This window comes from Lithobates pipiens, unplaced genomic scaffold, assembly GCF_037356315.1.
Source record: "Lithobates pipiens isolate NorthernLeopardFrog02 unplaced genomic scaffold, aLitPip1_a1.2 Scaffold_23, whole genome shotgun sequence".
In the NCBI taxonomy this organism is placed as follows: domain Eukaryota; kingdom Metazoa; phylum Chordata; class Amphibia; order Anura; family Ranidae; genus Lithobates; species Lithobates pipiens.
Window position 1 is genome coordinate 117,485,699 of NW_027507785.1, and position 19,605 is coordinate 117,505,303.

Sequence of the window (19,605 nt, forward strand, 5' to 3'; positions counted from 1 at the left end):
TGCTCCCGTGTGTATGCAATACAAGTACACGGCCGACGCCCTTTGTACAAAAATCCATGGGAAAGTTTGTACAAAGTCCGATCGTGTGTATGAGGCTTTAGAAACAGCCTGTCTATACTTATGATACTCTCATCCCATACTCCCAAGTTCCACGCATTATGTGTATCTAGTCTTTTTTAGCATAATTAGGTGCAAAAATTATTCTAGCCATTATTATCATTTTCATTTTTGTTCTTATCAATCCATGTAGTGGCATCAACAGGTAAAAAATAAGTTTCTCCCCCAGCAACAACTTAGTTGAGCAGGATAAAACATGGTATATGGCACTTTTTAGACTCCTGGAACATTTTTTCTTAGTAACTCTGCAGAGAAATCTGAATATAATGATATAAATTTGCAATTTACTGTCATATTTTCAAGATGGCATGCTCTGATCAAGATGGTATCTCTGTCTTAATAATTAATTCATCTGGCTTAGCTTGATATTGATATTCCCTCAGGTGAAAGATGGTGGTACAGAATACAAAGAATAATCTCTACTGTAAACACAGAGTAAAATGCATCTTTCTCAGTTTCTCATATCTGTATTTGTTATATTGCCCCCTTCAGTTTTTTCTTTACCACTGCAATTATGATACTATACTGATAGAATGCCAATGCATTCAGTTTTCAATATCATCTATTTTATCAGTGTTAACATTTGCATTTTTCTTAACATTATGCATTTTTTATTTTAATGGATAAACCAAATTTTTTTGTTTGTTTCTTTTTTTTTTTTTTCATTAACCTTTTTTGTCTTAGTATAGATCTGTTTGTCCCAAGCATGTTTGTAGCCATTTACTGTTGACTGTCTCACTACCTTTGCTAGGAGTTTCTTCCAAACTACCCTTATAGTAATAAAATACTTTCCTCCAGTTAGTTTGAGATCCTGTCCCTGTGTTGTTGATTTTGGTTTCATATTAAAAAAACGCCCTCCTTATCCACTCCGTTAAAGTATTTAAAGATTTCAATCATGTCTCCCCTTTCCCCTCTTTCCTCCAGACTGTACAATTTAATCAATTACATTTATCAGACCGAATTTGGTCTGTCAGTTTAGTGGGGAGAAATAAAGCTCAGAGCTTGCCCTGTGAAATTGCGTGCACATTCATTTAGTTTAAGCGCTGTGTAAACTGTTGGCGCTATATAAATTGTGTATAATAATAATTCTGTGCACTTGGCCACTAGTTGGTGGTATGTATCATAGGAATGTCTTATGATACTTAGCGCCATCTAGTGGCCAAATGTAGTACTTTCTGTTTTTTAACAGCTTCCTGCCGGACTATTGCAGATTGACAGCCGCACAGGTCTTTCATCCTTCAGCGTGAATGTATATGACATCCTCCCAGAAGGGGCCATGCAGCAGCGCAATCTGTCCCTGGCTGTGTCCATTGGACACAGCAGATGAGTGATCAGTGTATCGGCTCGCTGCTGGTACCATGTGAAAGCTGTGACCAATCTCAGCAGGTCACATGACAGTTCTAAACAATGAATGGCTTCCTTTAATGCCATCAATTGTGTAAAATTATGTTGCTAGCTGTGATTGGTCAATGTGATCACATAGTACATACAGGGCCAATCACAGCCCATCTGTACAATGTTATTAGCTCTGTCCAATCAGAGCTAATTGCAACAAAACAAACTGAATCAGTTTCATTCAGTAAAATGCTGCTTATAGCAATGAAATTCACTGCTATAAGCAATCATAATGTTTAAAAGAAAAAAAAATTCCGATAGCTTCCCCAGAGTAGTACAATGTTACTATGGTAACATTATATTACACTGGTCACAGTGTGTTAAAAAAAATCATAAATAAAGAAAAAGAAATTAATAAAAGATGTAAATTTATAAAACATTTACATTACAACTTCAAAAAAATTGCCATGCCTTTTACTAAATACCTTGGACTGTCTAATTTCCAAAAAGGGGTAATTTGGGGAAGTATTGTACTGTTGTGAAATTTTTGGGCCTTAAGAAGAGACTGTCATTTGGATTGATAAATTTTCATAAATATCCCATAGTTTGTGGACTCTTCCACATAACTTTTCTACAAACTAAATAATATACACTGATTTGGGTTATTTTCACCAAAGAAATATAGCAGAATACATTTTGTCCTAAATTTATGAAGGACAATTATTGTTTTAGAAAATTTTATAAGAGAAATAACTAAAAAAATATAAAAATTTTCAGTCTTTTTTTTAGCAAAAAAAAAAAAGTGGTGATTAAATACCACCAAAAGAAGTGTCTCGTCTGAACAAAATAATAAAAATGTCATATGGGTACAGTGTTGCATGACCACGCAATTGTTATTCAAAGTGCGACAGTGCTGAGAGCTGAAAATTGGCCTGGGCAAGAAGGGGGTAAAAAAGCTCTGTATTGAATTGGATTTAACCAATGAACAACAATTGATCAGTACAGGAAATAGCAAAATAACATTTGTTTTTTTTTTTGTCCCATTCCCACAGAATGAATGTACATGCACTTTCACTGGGTAAATTGTTATGCAATTTGTTTTATAAATACAACACTTAGCGTGCCCTGAATAGGACAAATGACAGATTCCTCCTAAATGTTTCTCCCTATATATAATTAATATAACATAATTATTAACAATAAATCTATTAAGCCTTTCACTGCCAGGTCCTTAGGTTGTAGCATAGCCAGGAAAGAGTGCATTGCAATGCATCCAGTGGAGCTCATTAAAGAGAGCATGTCACCTAAAAATCATCACACGGGGGGACTCTTTCTCCCTATGTGACTAAAAAAAAAAAATTAAATAAAAATGTTATTTTAATTGCAAAAAAAATTAGTTACACCCAAACACATTAAATCCCCCCCCCCCCCACCCCCACATATACGCACGTATGAACAGAAATGCAGGTGTTGAGGTCGCCAATGCATTAAATGTTGAATGCAATACACATGCTACATATCGCCATGCACACCATAGTGAGAACAATCATTCTAGCACAAGATCTCCTTCGTAACACTAAACTGATGACCTATTGGGGACTTTTGATGCGTCCCCTATAGAAAATATAGGGTACTGAAGTTTGTTGCCATTTCACAGGCCCACACTAATTAAGTTTTGGCATGCTGGGTATCTATTTACTCGGTGCACCTTGTCTTTTATATTTTATCAAAAATGTGGGTAATTTATTGATTTGTTTGCCTTCAAATTTACTTTCGTTTTTTTTTTTTACTGAGCGGGAATATCATGTTATATAAAAAAATTGGACCTACCACTGTTTTATTCTCTAGGGCAGTGGTTTTCAACCTAAAGCCTCGTACACATGGTATGATTTTAGGACAACTGAGCATCTGATTTTTGTGAAAAGGGATCTTGTCTTGCATACTAACGTTACACAAATTGTCGTGCTACAAACACGAACGTAGTGATGTACTTCGAGGAATTCCAGCTCTTGAGCGCCCTTTGGGCCCCTTCTACTAATTTCGTGTTTGATGAGCATTGATTCCAAGCATGTGTGTTTGTACTTTTGACTTTTGTGTGACAGATTTGTGTACTGAGCATTTGAAAAGCTGTGGAGCTGTCATTTGACAAAAATGTGTATTTGTTGGCCAAAAATTGGAAAAAAGTTGTTGAAAGGAACGTACTAATGGTAAGAACTTAGGACAACAGCCTGTCAAACGAAAATCCCCTTCTGATTTTTGTACCGTGTGTACCAGGCTTAAGTCCTCAAGTATCCACAACAAGCCATGTTTGCAGGTTTTCCTTTGTTTTGCACAGGTGCTTTAAATCAGAGTCAATGGCTTGGTATTTTGGACAGCTATTTTATCTAAAGTCCTATACACATTATTAGATTTTGTGCAGGTTTTCGTCTTCAGATTTACCAAAACCATATAATATAAGGTCAAACCTTAAACCCTTGTACACACGGTCGGACATTCCGATGGAAAATGTCCGATCGGACCGTGTTGTCGGATAATCCGACTGTGTGTGGACTCCATCGGACTGTTTCCGTCGTAATATCCGACGGACAAAGTTTTAGAGCTGGGCTATAAAACTTTCCAACAACATGATCCGATCAGACTTTGTCCGATTGTGTGTAGAGAATTCCGATCGGACAAAGTGCCACGCATGCTCAGATCAAATTCCTAGACCAAAGCTATTGACTACTAGCCTGAACGTAGCCCCGTCGCAACGAAATAACATCATCACGTTACGTACAATCGGATTTTCCAACAACTTTGTCCGACCATGTGTATGCAACACAAGTTTCGGACAAAATCTTTGTTGTCGGAATGTCTGACCGTGTGTACAAGAGCTAAGAGTTTACATTTGTATGCAATCAGGCAGGCCCTTGCATGACATGGTTTTGGTAAATCTGAAGACAAAAATCTGCAGAAAATCTAATAGTGTGTATGGGGTCTTAAACTGGCCATACACCTATAGATTATCTGCAGATTTTCTATGGCTAGATGGAAAAAGTGGAAGATTAATCCATCCACACAGTTTAGCGAACATGGAGAAATCTGTTGCACTTTTTCCATCTAACCATAGAAAATCTGCAGATAATCTATAGGTGTATGGCCAGCATAAGAGAAATTCCCAAAACTTGGCCTGTATTTGAGGACTGAGGTTGAGAACCACTGCTCTAGGGTGTATGCTTTCGGAAAATATATAAAGTTTTGGGGTTTTGTGTAATCTTTAAGGCCTAAAATTATTTTTTTAAACATGTGTGCAAAAAATGCAAAAACGGCTTTGGCAGCGAAAAAGTTAAAGTTAGATAAACATTTTCAAATTTTGAAGGATACAATTGTTGTGCTGAAAACTTTGGACTGTCTCTCTCAACAATATTGAAATGTGTTTGAATAGTATTTAAATAGATTTGATAAAATTCAAAGGAAGGGAAAGAGTACTTAATTACTTATGCCGCGTACACATGTTGACAACTATCCGGCGGACTTTCCGCCGGACTTTCAGAACGAGCTACTTGCCCACACACGGCACTTTTTCAGCGGGCTAATACGGCGTACTAAGTCCGCCGGACTATCCGCTGTACTTTTGAAAAGAACGGGCTCGCCCACACACGCGGAGGAAAGTCCGCTCATTTTGAGCGCGTCTGCAGGTAGCCGGGGCCAGCGAAGGAGGCGTCGCTGGCCCCGTCACCTGGTATGGAGTTAAAGGGGAATCCCTACGCTGAAAAATCGGCGTGGGGGTCCCCCCTAGGTCCACATTAGACCCTTATCCGAGCACGCTACCCAGCCGGCCAGGAAAGGGGGTGGGGACGAGCGAGCACCCCCCCCCCCTTCCTGAGCCGTACCGCATTCCCTCAACATGGGGGGGTGCCTTGGGGAAGGGAGGCCGCACGGCCCCCCCACCCCAAAGCACCTTGTCCCCATGTTGATGAGGACATTCCAGACAACCCTGGCCGTTGGTTGTCGGGGTCTGCGGGCAGGGGGCTTATCGGAATCTGGGAGCCCCCTTTAATAAGGGGATCCCCGCATACCGGCCCCCCACCCTATGTGAATGAGTATGGGGTACGGTCTTTTGTCGCCGTCTTCTGTTCTTCTGTTCTCTTCTTCGCTTCTTTTCTTCTCTTCAGATGTTGCCTTGTCGCTGCCTCTGCTCACAATGGCAGGGACGTGGCGCACAGCGACTTATATAGGGACATCACCGGATGATGTCACAGTCCCAGAGGATGCTGGGACATCATAATGGGCGGGGACATCATCCGGCGATGTCCCTATATAAGTCGCCGCGCGCCGCGTCCCCGTCATTGTGAGCAGAGACAGCGACGAGGCAACATCTGAAGAGAAGAACAGAAGACGGCGACAAAAGACCGGGTTGTAAAAGAGCTAGAAGAAGGCGCGGTGGCCCGGCAAGAAGAACCGAAGAGGGGGACAAGACCCCCGAAGTCGGAAGAAGAGGGCGGCGGTGAAGAAGAATGCCGGGCTCCTCCGCTAGTAAAAGAGCTAGCAGAAGATAGCGGAGGAGTCCGGCGAGAAGACCCCGGAAGACCCCCGGAGCTGTGCAATAAACTATTTTAACCCTTGTGTGTTGTGTTTTTTTTTTACTTTTTTCCACAGGTGAATGGGTAGGGGTACATTGTACCCCATACTCATTCACATAGGGTGGGGGGTCAGTAAAGGGGGCTCCCGGATTCCGATAAGGCCCCGACAACCAATGGCCAGGGTTGTCGGGAAGAGGCCCTTGTCCTCAACATGGGGACAAGGTGCTTTGGGGTGAGGGGCCACGCGGCCCCCCCTTCCCCAAGGCACCCCCCCATGTTAAGGGCAAGCGGCCTGGTACGGCTCAGGAGGGGGGAGCTCGCTCGTCCCCACCCCCTTTCCTGGCCGGCCAGGTAGCGTGCTCGGATAAGGGTCTGATGTGGACCTAGGGGGGACCCCCACGCCGATTTTTCAGCGTAGGGATTCCCCTTTAACTCCATACCAGGTGACGGGGCCAGCGACGCCTCCTTTGCTAGCCCCGGCTACCTGGAGATGCGCTCATTTCAAAAGTACGGCCTAGCACACACACGGCCATACTGTCCGCCGAAAAGCGAGTCCGGCGGACAGACTGGAGTGCAAAAATACTTTCTTAGTCCGCCGGACTTTTGGGTAAAAAACATCAGCCGGAGGCTACACACCGTCGGATTGTCCGGCGGGCTTGAGTTTGCCGGACTTTTCCACCGGATTGTTTGATCGTGTGTACGAGGCATTATAGATCTACCATAAATTTCTTAACCGCTGAAATGTATTTACTTGAAAATTTAACTGTAATTGAAAATATTAAATTAGCATCCTTAGGCTAGAGTCTATACATTGAAATGAGCGTCTGATATATTGTTTTTCTTATTCATAAGGTTCCATCTAATAAATATGGAGTCGCTCTGAATTTTGAAGGCTATTTGTTGGCCGGACAATATACATATGCTCCTTGTCTTCAGGGACAGTGGATCATCCACAACCGAAGGTAACAAAGCACCACTTATTTTTTTACATGAGTAGTTAATGTTCAAAATGCTCATACAGGTGGGATGGACAAAGTGCCTGTAATGCTACAGGTCTCTGCAAAGTTATGTCGTGCTGGAAATATGCAATTAGCATCAGGAAGGATATCACCCTTCCAGTACAGAGCAGAGAGTCTTGCCAAACCGGGGATACTAAGCAGGAGATCCAGGGCATGTGCCCTAGGTACCCAGGCCTAGCAATGACTATGCTCAGTCATATAGTTTGCTGTCACAGCATAATATCATCTGATGTAGGTTTATGTCAGTATTGCCACCAGTAGAATCTGTGCTTCTTCTGATGCTTGCTGCCTGGGAATAGTAACCACTGATACCAAAGATGAAGATAATCCTGGAGCTGACCATTGAACATCAATATAACAGGGCATTTGACCACTGGACAACAATGTAATGGGCATATATACTAATCCCCAATGTAAAAGAGTACCGAGCAATGACCACAAAAAAAACAAGTGCATTCATGAACTCTTAGATCTTGTACACACGGTCTGACATTCTGACAACCAAATCCATTGGATTTTGTCCGAAACTGTTGCATACACACGGTCGGACAAAGTTGTCGGAAAATCCGATTGTACATAACGTGATGACGTTATTTCGTTACGACGGGACTACGTTCAGGCTAGTAGCCAATAGCTTTGGTCTAGGAATTTGATCTGAGCATGGGTGGCACTTTGTCCGTCGGAGTAGGCTACACATGATTGGAGTATGTCCGATCGGAGCATTTTGTCGGAAAATTTTACGGACAAGTTGGAAAACTTGGTCCGTCAGATACTCCGACGGAAACAGTCCGATGGAGACTACACATAGGACACATTCCGTCGGAATCTCCGAACGTGTGTACAAGGGCTAATGTTCCAGAGGCCTTCTCACTGCACAACAATGTACACAGGGATTTAATTAGAGGGAGGTTGAATTACATGGGATGTAAGTGATTGAGGAAGGGGGTCTAGATGAATATGAACGTTGCTTCACAAAGGTGCAATTATGATTGGCTGCAGATTTTGGGCGCTGATGATGTCTGAATATGAGGGGCTGCAAATTAGTGACTGCTGCTGGTGATGGCTGAATAGGAGGGGGATTTAGATTACAGGGTCTGGTGGGGGCATTTTATATAAGGGAAATTGGTGGTGGATAATTATAATAGGGGCTGAACATAAATATATCAGGAGGCTGGAAATTAGTTCTTATATATTCTGCTGTTGCAGTATGTTTTCTTATATGTTGTTAGTATATATATCATGCTTTTTTTTGGGTGATTGTATTATGCTGTGTGACGTTGTGGTGTGATATAATATGCTTTGCGCTGGATGTTGTAATTTGCTTCTTGCACAGTATGTTGTGCTTTTGCTGGGTAATATGATCTGCTTATGTAGTATAATGTACAGTGCTATTGTGGCATGCCATAGTAGGCTCAATGTTATGCTCAGTTCTAGAAAATAAATGTCTTTGCTTTGTTTTTTTGTTAATAAAATACCTATATTCTCACGATATATATATATATATATATATATATATAATAAAATATATATATATGTGATGTAAATGTAGCATTGCCCCCTGAAGGAGCCACTTGATTATTTGTGCCCGGGTCTCCCACTGATTAATCCACAGTGAGCCACAGGGTATTTTGTAACACAGCCAGGTGCACACACTCTTCCACTCATTGTCCATTCTTCCTTTTTGTTTACTCGTCTCAAATGACCAGTCTAATGCTCCATACACACAGTCGGATTTTTTGAGGTCACGTGGCAACCTGTGCTGAGGAGGGGCAGCAGGCCCCCTCACCAGCTGGACCTCTCTCTGTAGAGGAAGACCCAGAGCCCATGTGCTCATCAAATATAAATACAGGCACTCAACATGCTTAGGGGCACCTCCCCTTTTAATTGGCCAGGGCTGTATGGATATTCATGCTCCCATCTACATGGTTTCCACCCACTGTCCAGCACCTCCCATAGCTGCTAGATCAGTGTGAACATCAAGACAGCATGAGCAGCACCAGAACACACTGAGCAGACTCTGCTAAACAATCACAGCTCTCTGTTAAAGTAGTTGTATACTGTTTTTTTTCACTTTTACTTACAGGTAAGCCTATAATAAGGCTTACATGTAGATAAAAAAATATCTCCTAAACCTGTATGGTTTAGGAGATATTCCCCTGGCAATGAACCGCTGATTGCAGCGGCGCATGCGCACAGGGCAGATGCCGGACCCAGCCAGGAAGGAATCTCCCGCGCGCGCGTGGGAGTGATGATATCGCCGCTCCGGCCACTCACAGTGCCGGAGCCGCGATACTCGGAAAAAACGCAGAGGGAATATGTCAGCTCCCTCGGCCTGTATTGGGCAAGATGCCGGGGCCTCATTCTAAGGTAAATATTTCATAATGAGCTAGTATGCACTGCATACTAGCTCATTATGCCTTTTCCCTTGCAGGTATGGAAAAAAAAATTCTGCGGGTTTACTACCGCTTTAAGCAGAGAGCACATACATTTACCTACTGTCTCTCTGTTAGGCAGAGAAACCAACAGCTATATGATAGTATGAAACACTCACTCTAGCACCTACCTAGGAGGGCGCTACATAAATAAAATGTGCATTTGATAAATTCATTGGATCCCTGAAAATACCTTTTTATGAATTAAAAAATCAACTTTCTTTCATAAAAAAGAAAATAACGCACAGTATGAAAATATCACTTGCGTAATGCTTTTTAGAATTGAGCCTACTATGGAGTTGTGCATTATATTATCTCAACAGGGTCTGTAAATACACAGCATTCCACGGAAGTTATTAGACGTAAGCACAAAAAAAATTTTTTTTTTCAACCTCCGCTTATTGCATTTTAGTGTAATGTTATATTTGTTTTTTTACAGTTATATTGTAGTTGTTCTTATTAAAAATAGCAGGGTTGAGGGGATTACATCATTTCTGCACAGGGTTCATTATTGGCTTTGTGCACAACTGTATGCAGATACTGTTTTATTCAAACCTTTAAATAACAATTACGTAGGTTATTGTGGCTGCTACCTGGCCAGCATTGGGTGGGATGATTGCTGACTTGAATTAATTCTCAAAAGACCTTTTCTATGTTCTGTATTCTATTACCTGACTATACCGGTTCAATGTGACATATAGATCCTATTCTGTATAGCATAACGTTGGTGCTCCAGTTTACTTACTATTAAGTTTTACTGGAAAACAAAAATTTGGTGCTTCAGGTTGTGTACTAAGGGTAATCCAGCCTCTAAAGTGGCCCTTTCAACACAGAATCTCTTGTATGGCACTTAACACAATATAGTCATGCTCAAGTCCATAAAATGACCCCCATGTATTGATTCCAAAAACAATCTCAGTGACATAAAATCTCAGTGCGGCATGCAATCTCTGTCCTTTATGACAAACAAGAGCACTTACCACCAATATATGACCACCTTATTAAAAGAAGATATGCAGCGCCGGCTCCTGAAGAGCACACGCTATGTGTTTTTGAAATTTAATGTTACACCTAAACTGCAGTTTTATTTGGGTTTAATTATTCCAAACTTTGACCTCAGCATCAGTCTGACTAGACTACAGGATGTTCTGCCTAGCCACAGGGGGCGCTGTCACTTCTGGCAGGTTACTTTCTCTCGGAACCAGCCCAGTGGGAGTGTCACTCTTGCTGTGCTTTCTGGGAGAGGGTACTTAAGATGCGGATGTCACGTGTTTCGGGGTTTCCGGTCCAGATGTATGTTCTGACTGAATGGTCCTGGTCCTCCTGACCAGCCCCCAGGATGCCTATGGCCTGGGGTGCGGATCCAGCCAACTTTATGTCTCAAAGCTGGCTAGCCCGAGGCGAGGAAACTAAGGAAAGGATTCAGAGGTGGTCCGGTGCCATCTCAGGTTGTGGAGAGGCCCAGCAACTGTGAAGTTATCCAGGGGAGGACTCTTCGGGAGAAGGCCACGCAAGGTTTGGCTTTTTGGCTTCTCAAAAAGAGCCTGGAAAAGCTGAAGGACCAAGTGAATACAATCTCGTGCGGTATCGCCGGACCAGCTGCAAGAAACTGGTGCCACAGGAGTGTTCTACAAGTATTCAAGTTTCCTTGTTTAAGTACTATAACAGAGTCTGTGGCAGAGACTCATTCCTACACATGTTGTATATTTAAAGTCTGTGGCATAGACTTGTTCCCGATTTATGCACCCCGCTGGCTGCTAGGCCTGGGGAGAGAAGGACTATTCAACTAGGGGGGAGGATCCAGTTGTGAATGGCTATTTTCTGGATTTTATTCAAAGTAAGAGAGTTCCTTATTACTGACTTTGACACTAATGCCGCGTACACACGTAGCAGACTATCTGGTGGACTTAGTCTGGCGGACTTTCCGCCGGACTGTCCGCCAGACTTTCCGAACGAGCTACCTACCCACACACGGCACTTTTGCGGCGGACTAATATGGCGTACTAAGTCTGCCGGACTATCCGCCGTACTTTTGAAATGAACGGACTCGCCCACACACGCGCAAGAAAGTCCGCTCATTTTGGGCACGTCTCCAGGTAGACGGAACCATCGAACGAGGCGTCGCTGGCCCCGTCACCTGGTATGGACTTAAAGGGGAATCCCTGCGCTGAAAAATCGGCGTGGGGGTGCCCCGCTAGGTCCATATCAGACCCTTATCGGAGCACGCTACCCGGCTGGCCAGGAAAGGGGGTGGGGACGAGCGCCCCCCTCCTGAACCGTACCGGGCCGCGTGCCCTCAACATGGGGGTGCCTTGGGGAAGGGGGGGTCACGCGGCCCCCCCACCCCAAAGCACTTTGTCCCCATGTTGATGAGGACAAGGGCCTCTTCCCTACAACCCTGGCCGTTGGTTGTCAGGGTCTGCGGGCGGGGGGCTTATCGGAATCCGGAAGCCCCCTTTAGTAAGGGGGCCCCCGGATCCCAGCCCCCCACCCTATGTGAATGAGTATGGGGTACAATGTACCCCTACCCATTCACCTGTGAAAAAAAGTAAAAAAAAAAACAACACACAAGGGTTAAAATAGTTTATTGCACAGCTCCAGGGGTCTTCTTCCATCTTCGGGGGTCTTCTCGCCGGACTCCTCCGCTATCTTCTGCTCTTTTGCTAGCTCTTTCACTAGCGGAGGAGCCCGGCTTTCTTCTTCGTGTGTATGAGGCATAAGAGTACCTGAACTTTCCACCTAAACCCTCTGATCCTATACTGAGAGACTGTTGTTTAACTACGTTCTTTGCAAATAAAAATCCCTTTAAGCGTATCTGTCGTCAGTCTCTATAATTTTTGGGCATCTACCACAGGAAACCCCTAGACGCATACGAGGAGAAGAAGGTAACGGTAAGCCCAATAAAACCAGCCGCTCCTTCAGGGGTCGGTGCTACAGGTAATTTTGCGCTTGATCCAATATTTATGGGTTCTCAGGTGATCTGGTTTTACAGGTACCTCTTCTTATTAGGAAATCTCTTCCCCCAATATCCAATACCAGCCTTCTTTCAGGAAACAATTTATTTGCACCAAAAGATATTGTAAATATGTTCAGAATGTAGTATTTATTACAATATGCATAAATTTAAATCACAATAAGAAACTCACATTATTAGGTGCCCAGTACGTTTGCACCAATACACACTGGCTCAGTATTCTGTTCACCGCCTTTCCGCTTGCCGGCGTACGTCCCCAAAACCGGAACCTGAAAGCGACATTACCAGCAATGACAGAGATAGTACTGCCTCAACATGTTTTGCCCTGTCAGCTTCTTCATGAAGCCATACTTCACCATTTTGTTGAAGCCCTATATACCCCGCGGAGTGTGGTGATTGGTGTAAATAAAATTCCATCTGTATACTTAACTATTAAAGCGGGGTTCCACCCTAAAGTGGAACTTCCGCTGATCGGAACCCTCTCCCCCTCCGGTGTCACAATTGGCACCTTTCAGGGGGGAGGGGGTGCAGATACCTGTCAAAGACAGGTATTTACACCCACTTCCGGGCATAGACTCCCGTGGGAGCCTATGCCTCTTCCTGTCCCTGTGCGCTGTCTGCTGGGACACACACGGGTCCCAGAGACAGTGCGGATAATTCCTATTGCGCTGCGCGACTCGCGCATGCGCAGTAGGGAACCAGGAAGTGAAGCCACAGCGCTTCACTTCCTGATTCCCTCACCTAGAACGGTGGCGGCAGCAGCCGAGAGCCGAGGCATCGCTGGACCCCGGGACAGGTGAGTGTCCATTTATTAAAAGTCAGCAGCTGTAGTATTTGTAGCTGCTGGCTTTTAATATTTTTTTCCACAGTGCAATCCCACTTTAAACTCAATATTTGGTGTACAAAAAAATGTCTACTGGCTGTGTGTACTGTGCTGAGGACTTTACATAGAACAGATCTTTTTTTTTTTTTGTTAATTAAGTAACAATAGAAATATTTGAAAAGGGGACTTCATGTATAGAATGACATCCCTGAACATGTGTTCTTTATGATACTATCTATTAGTACATAATCCTTAACTATCTGCATTGATAGTTACATAGTTAGTAAGGTCCCTACCCTCAAGGAGCCCACAATCCAAGGTCCCCATTCATATACTAGGGCCAATTTTGAACAGAAGCCAATTAACCTACCTGCATGTCTTTTGAGTGTTTGTAGCTGGAGGAAACCCACGCAGGCACAGGGAGAACATGTAAACTCCAGGCAGGTGGTGTCATGGTTGGGATTCAAACCAATGACCCTTTTTATTGCTAGGTGACAGTGCTAACCACTACACCACTGTGCCGCTCAAATTGATGTAAAAATCTTTATGATATAAAAAATACAGTATCTCAAAAAAGTGAGTACACCCCTCACATTTTTGTAAATTTTTGCATTATATCTTTTCATGTGACAACAAAGAAGAAATTACACTTTGGACAGATTCCCTTGTCCAGCTGGGAATAGAACAGGTCGATTACATGAATTCTTACTAGAAGTCAGATTAAGGGATATCTGGCGCGCGCGACATCCTCAGGATAGGCAGTATTCTTGCTTTTCCAGTACCCACCAGACGCTATCAAGAATAGACATGGGCCTGGGGAACAAAGAGGCAGCTGGGTTGGTGGCAGACATAGAATATGGGGTACGTGGGATTTCAGATCATTCCCCTTTAGTTATATCCTTGAATACGGGAGAGAGTGTCCCACTGAGGCCGCGTACACACGGGCGGACTGTTCGCCCAACTTTGTCCGCTGAACAGTGTTTCAGCGGACAGTCCACTCGTGTGTGGGCTTCAGCAGACAGTTTCAGCGGACAGTCTGACGAACAAAGTTTTTCGGAATTTCCGTAAGACTGTCCGCTGAAACTTGGTTTGAGCGGACAGTCCGCTCGTGTGTAGGCTTGTTCGTCAAACTAAGTTCCGCGCATGCTCAGAAAGGATTTACACGCCGAAGGTTGCATTGCAGTGTATAGGACTTCGAATTTCTCGTCCCGTCGTACGTGCCGTTCACATCATCGCGCAAGTTTTCAGCGGACTGTTCGTTCGTCGTGTGTGGTCAAGTCCGTTCATGCTAATTTTGAACGGACTGTTTGTCAAACTGTTTGACGAACCTAGTTGGGCGGACAGTCCGCCCGTGTGTACGCGGCCTGAGAGAGTGGAGAATAAACCCCGCTTGGTTGGAACTAATTGACAGCTCTAACCTCCTAGTGGATCGAATAGGGGAATTTCTCCAAACTAACAGAGGGACAGCGGCACCTGGAATAGTCTGGGATTCCCTAAAAGCCTTTCTTAGAGGAATACGCATACAGAAAATTGCAATAACAAAACGGGAAGCTCGAGACCAAGAGAAAAAAATTAGAAATTATGTTATCCAGGCTGAGAGAGAGTTTGTGGAGGACCCATCGCCGGGGAAACAACAGGCCTGGGTGGATAGCCAACAGGTATATAAAATGGCACTTTTAAAAAAGGTAGAGAATCAACGCATTTTCCAACGTCAATATTATTTTGGCGAAGGAGAGAAGGTGGGTCGAGTTCTTTCCCTATTAGTTCAATCTAATGGCCCCTCTACAGTAATACAGGCAATTAAAACACAGAAGGGTGATCTTGTCTCCAGGCCCCCCGAGATTATGAAGGTACTCAGTGACTATTATAGAACTTTATATAAATCAACTACACAGGATTATGAGGGCTGGCCACTAATTTCTTGCATCAAACAGCTATCCCTATGCTTTCAGACCAGGATAAATTGAATCTAGACCTACCACTTACTTTGGAAGAACTAAAAAGTGCGATGATTAGTGTGCCCAACTATAAATCTCCTGGCCCTGATGGGCTTCCAGTAAAAATTTATAAACGATATAGTGAACAGCTGATGCCGGCACTACTGGAAACGTTAAACCATGCATTAGAGGCGGAGGAGCTCCCCGCTTCAATGCTGGAGGCTAATATCACTTTAATTCTCAAAGAGGGGAAGGATCAACAAGAGGTCTCGTCATACCGGCCGATATCCCTGTTATGCTCAGATGTAAAAATCCTAGCCAAGGTCCTAGCAACCCGTTTAAATAGCTATATTCATAAATTAATACATCCAGATCAGTCCGGGTTTATCCCGGGCAGAACAACTAACACTAATATCAGGAGGGTTTTTTTAAATTTACAAATACCTAGAGACAATGATAGCCCAGGCGCCATACTAGCTTTAGACGCTACTAAAGCCTTTGATAGCCTGGAGTGGGGCTATCTTTGGGGCGTATTGGAACGTTTCGGCTTTGGCCCCCTATTTATCCAATGGGTAAAATTACTTTATAGGGGACCTAGGGCCAAGATTAAAATGGGGACCCTATTTTCCGATACGTTTCATTTAGAAAGGGGTACGAGGCAGGGGTGCCCGCTGTCCCCCCTCCTGTTCGTGCTGGCTATGGAACCCCTGGCTGTGCTGGCGAGATCAGAGGAGGAGAAGTTGGCCTTATTTGCAGATGATGTCCTGTTTTTTATTGGCGATGTGGGCTCTACTCTGAACAGTGTAGTGCGGCTGATGGAGGAATTTGGGCAACAATCAGGCTTGGTCATTAACTGGAGCAAATCAGCCCTTATGCCATTGTCGGAGTCTGGAGACCTAACATCGCCTACAGTCTTGGGACTAGAAGTGGTACCCAAGCTGAAATACTTGGGTGTCTGGATTCCTAGAGATATAAATCAGTATGTTGAGGAGAATCTGGTACCATTACTGGCGAAATTGAAGCAGAAGGTCAATAACTGGTGTCGTCTCCCCCTGTCTGTGGCGGGAGGCTGCAACTTAGTAAAAATGATTTGGCAGCCACAGATCTTATGCATTCTCCATAATTCCCCAATCTGGATCAATCAGAAGTGGTTCAACAGATTGGAGGGACTGATTCGTGAATTAATATGGAAGAAGAGACAGCCTCGGATTCGGCTGCAGATGTTGCAGCTCCCTGTAGAAAAGGGAGGAGTAGCGATACTGCATCCAAGAACATACTTTCTATCAGCCCAGTTCCAGCATTTAACTGGGGCTGGACTAGAAGGGGTGGTTGTCCAAATCATAAATTGATGATCAATAAAGCATATCACAAAACCTTAGTTGAAGTTTTGGAGGCCAACTCATTTGCTTGTAAATGCCCTACTAATGTTCTGGCGAGGAAAGTATGGCAGATAGCCAAGCAACTCCTGGGCTATGAGGGAGTAACTGAGTATACCCCCCTATGGAACAATGGAGAATTGGCTGAATTAAATAGTATAGACCGGCCCCTGGAGTGGGAGAGGAGGGGGATTAGCAGGCTGGTGCATCTCTATCAGGGGAACATTATGAAATCTTTTGAAGATCTTCGTCAGGAATTTGGTATCTCTAGCAAAACGTTTTATATATATTTGCAAGTGAGACACGGGATACAAGCACAGTATGGCACACTCATTATTGAGAGGATGAAGACCCCCCTGTTTCAGGGATTCCTCGAGCGAGGGCAAACAAAGGGGCAGATTTCTAGTTTATATATAAAACTCAAGGATAAAGTCTTGAATGGAGAGGGACCGGATAAGAGTAGGAGGGGATGGGTGGTAGACCTGGGACCAATTGGGCAAGAGCAATGGGATGAGACCCTAGCACAGGGGAACCTGGTGTCTATCTCCCCATCGCAGCGTATGTCCCACAAGCTTTTCCTATACAGGGCATACTATACCCCTAAAAAAATGTGGAAGATAAGTAGAAAGTCTAACGGTGATTGCCCCAGATGTGGAGCACCAGGGGACCTTCTTCACATGGTATGGAAGTGCCCAAAATTATATCGGTACTGGATAGAAATTGTACATAGAATTAATAGGACCTTTAATACCACCTTGGAACCAGAAGCTAAGACTTGTCTATTAGGGATTATGGAAAGGGGTAGAATTTCTGCTGTAACAAAGATATCTATATTAAGATGCCTGTATCAGGCTAGACGGCTAATCGCGATGAACTGGCAGGCAAAAAAAAACCCAGCACTACAAGCATGGGTAAATGCCATAAATTCTACAATTTGGTGTGAACGAGCAATGCTTATTAGACAAAACAACTTAAAAAAATGTAAGGCGCTATGGAATCCATGGTTGAGAGACATTGGTTACCCCCTGGATGAGATAGCGGAGGATAAGACTTAAGGCGCACTCACTCGGCTTAGGCTTGGTGTGGCTTGGGAGTTTCCCTGATGCTCCTTACTTCTGTTCCTGAAGTGACCTGCCATCCCCTTGCCGGGTAGCCAGAATAGGCTTGGCCGGACTTAGCAGCACGTGCTCGTAGAACGGGGTTTAGGGGGGGGGGGAATAGTTTTGCAGGCGGGTCAGGGACAACTAGAGTGTCATGTATGACTATGCCTGTGGTGCTAGGTAAATTTTTGAGGAAAGAATTTGTATTTCTTGTTGTGATATATATACTTTTCCTATGTTTGGAAAATTATGCTTTATTTATGTAAAAAAAATATTTTTTCAATAAAAAGTAATTAAATAATTAAAAAAAAACTAGTAGATCTAGAAAATTGATGCTCTGATAATTGGAGACTACTGAGAAGGATATTCCATATCTATTCTCACCAATTTTCGACAAAAACTATGAAAATTACTCTTTTGATCCTGCCCAAATGACAATAATGTCATCAATGTAGTGCTTATAGAACTTAAGCTGGGGTATATTACAGCTAAAGATGGCATACTTTTCCCAATAACGCATAAAGAGTTTGGCAACTGACGGGGCATACTTAGCCCCCATGGCCATTCCCCTCTTTTGCCTGAAAAGCTGCTTATCATGCCAAAAAAAGTTGTGACTCATGGCCAAATCAAGGGCATAAACCAGAAAATCTTTGTTTATTTTTAATTTTTGTCTTGTTCAGAGCCCAAACCACAGCTTCTATACCATGTTTTTGCTGAATATTGGTGTACAAAGAATTAACATCAATACTGGCCAAAAGATGCCCCTCGTCAACCTCTACATGCTGTAATAGTTCCATAAGATTTCTACTGTCTTTAAGGTAAGCTGGACAACTCTGTGCCAGCGGCAGAAGGAAATAATCCAGATATTCACCAATTCTGGCAAACAAAGAGTCCACCCCACTAACAATGGGTCTACCCGGTGGTTTGACAGGATTCTCATGGATTTTAGGTAATTGGTAGATAACTGGTACCCACGGAGCATCCGGCACCAGATATCTGGCCTCCTTCTTGGTAACAATACCTTCAGGTGTTAGGGGGCTAAGAACATACAAGTGTGAGAGGGTTGAGAGAGAACATATGTGAAGAGGGGCTGCGAGTGTACAAGTGTGACTGGGGCTTCGAGCTTACAAGTGTGAGGGGGGCTGTGAGTAGGGATGAGCCAAACACCCCCCTGTTCGGTTCGCACCAGAACCTGCGAACAGACCTAAACTTCGTGTGAACTTTAGAACCCTATTAAAGTCTATGGGACTCGAACGTTCACAATCTAAAGTGCTCATTTTAAAGGCTAATATGCAATTTACTGTCCTAAAAAGTGTTTGGGGACCTGGGTCCTGCCCCAGGGGACATGGATCAATGCAAAAAAAAAGTTTTAAAAACGGCCGTTTTTTCAGGAGCAGTGATTTTAATAATGATTAAAGAGAAACAATAAAAGTGTAATATTCCTTTAAATGTTGTACCTGGGGGGTGTCTATAGTATGCCTGTGAAGGGGCGCATGTTTCCCGTGCTTAGAAATGTCCCTGCACAGTGTCATTTGTGCAGGAAAAAAAGTCTTTTAAAATTACTTGCGGCTATATTGTCGGCTCCTGTAATATAGAGAACACTCAATGAGTGTTCTCTGTATTAGCTGACAATTCATTCATTCATTGATTAAAAAAAAAAAAAAAAAAAAAAAAAGCGTGGGGGTTCCCCTAAATTCAATTACCAGGCCCTTCAGGTCTGGTATGGATATTAAGGGGAACCCCGCATCAAATTTAAAAAATAATTTGACCTGGGGTCCCCCTAAAAATCCATACCAGACCCTTTATCTGAGCACGCAACCTGGCAGGCCGCAGGAAAAGAGGAGGGACAAGAGAGCGCCCCCCCTCCTGAACCGTAACAGGCCACATGCCCTCAACATTGGGAGGATGCTTTGGGGGTCTGTGATCCCTC

At 43.6% G+C, this 19,605-nt stretch overlaps 1 protein-coding gene across 2 annotated transcripts in view; it reads left to right on the forward strand.

Annotated features, from left to right (window-relative positions):
* The window catches only part of TMPRSS6 (transmembrane serine protease 6), a 430,707-nt gene that overhangs the window by 241,633 nt on the left and 169,469 nt on the right, over window positions 1-19,605 (forward strand). For both annotated transcript variants that reach the window (XM_077452249.1, XM_077452250.1), the window contains one exon: window positions 6,867-6,976. In XM_077452249.1, coding sequence (XP_077308375.1) covers window positions 6,867-6,976 — 110 coding nt within the window. The remainder of the gene's footprint in view (window positions 1-6,866; window positions 6,977-19,605) is intronic.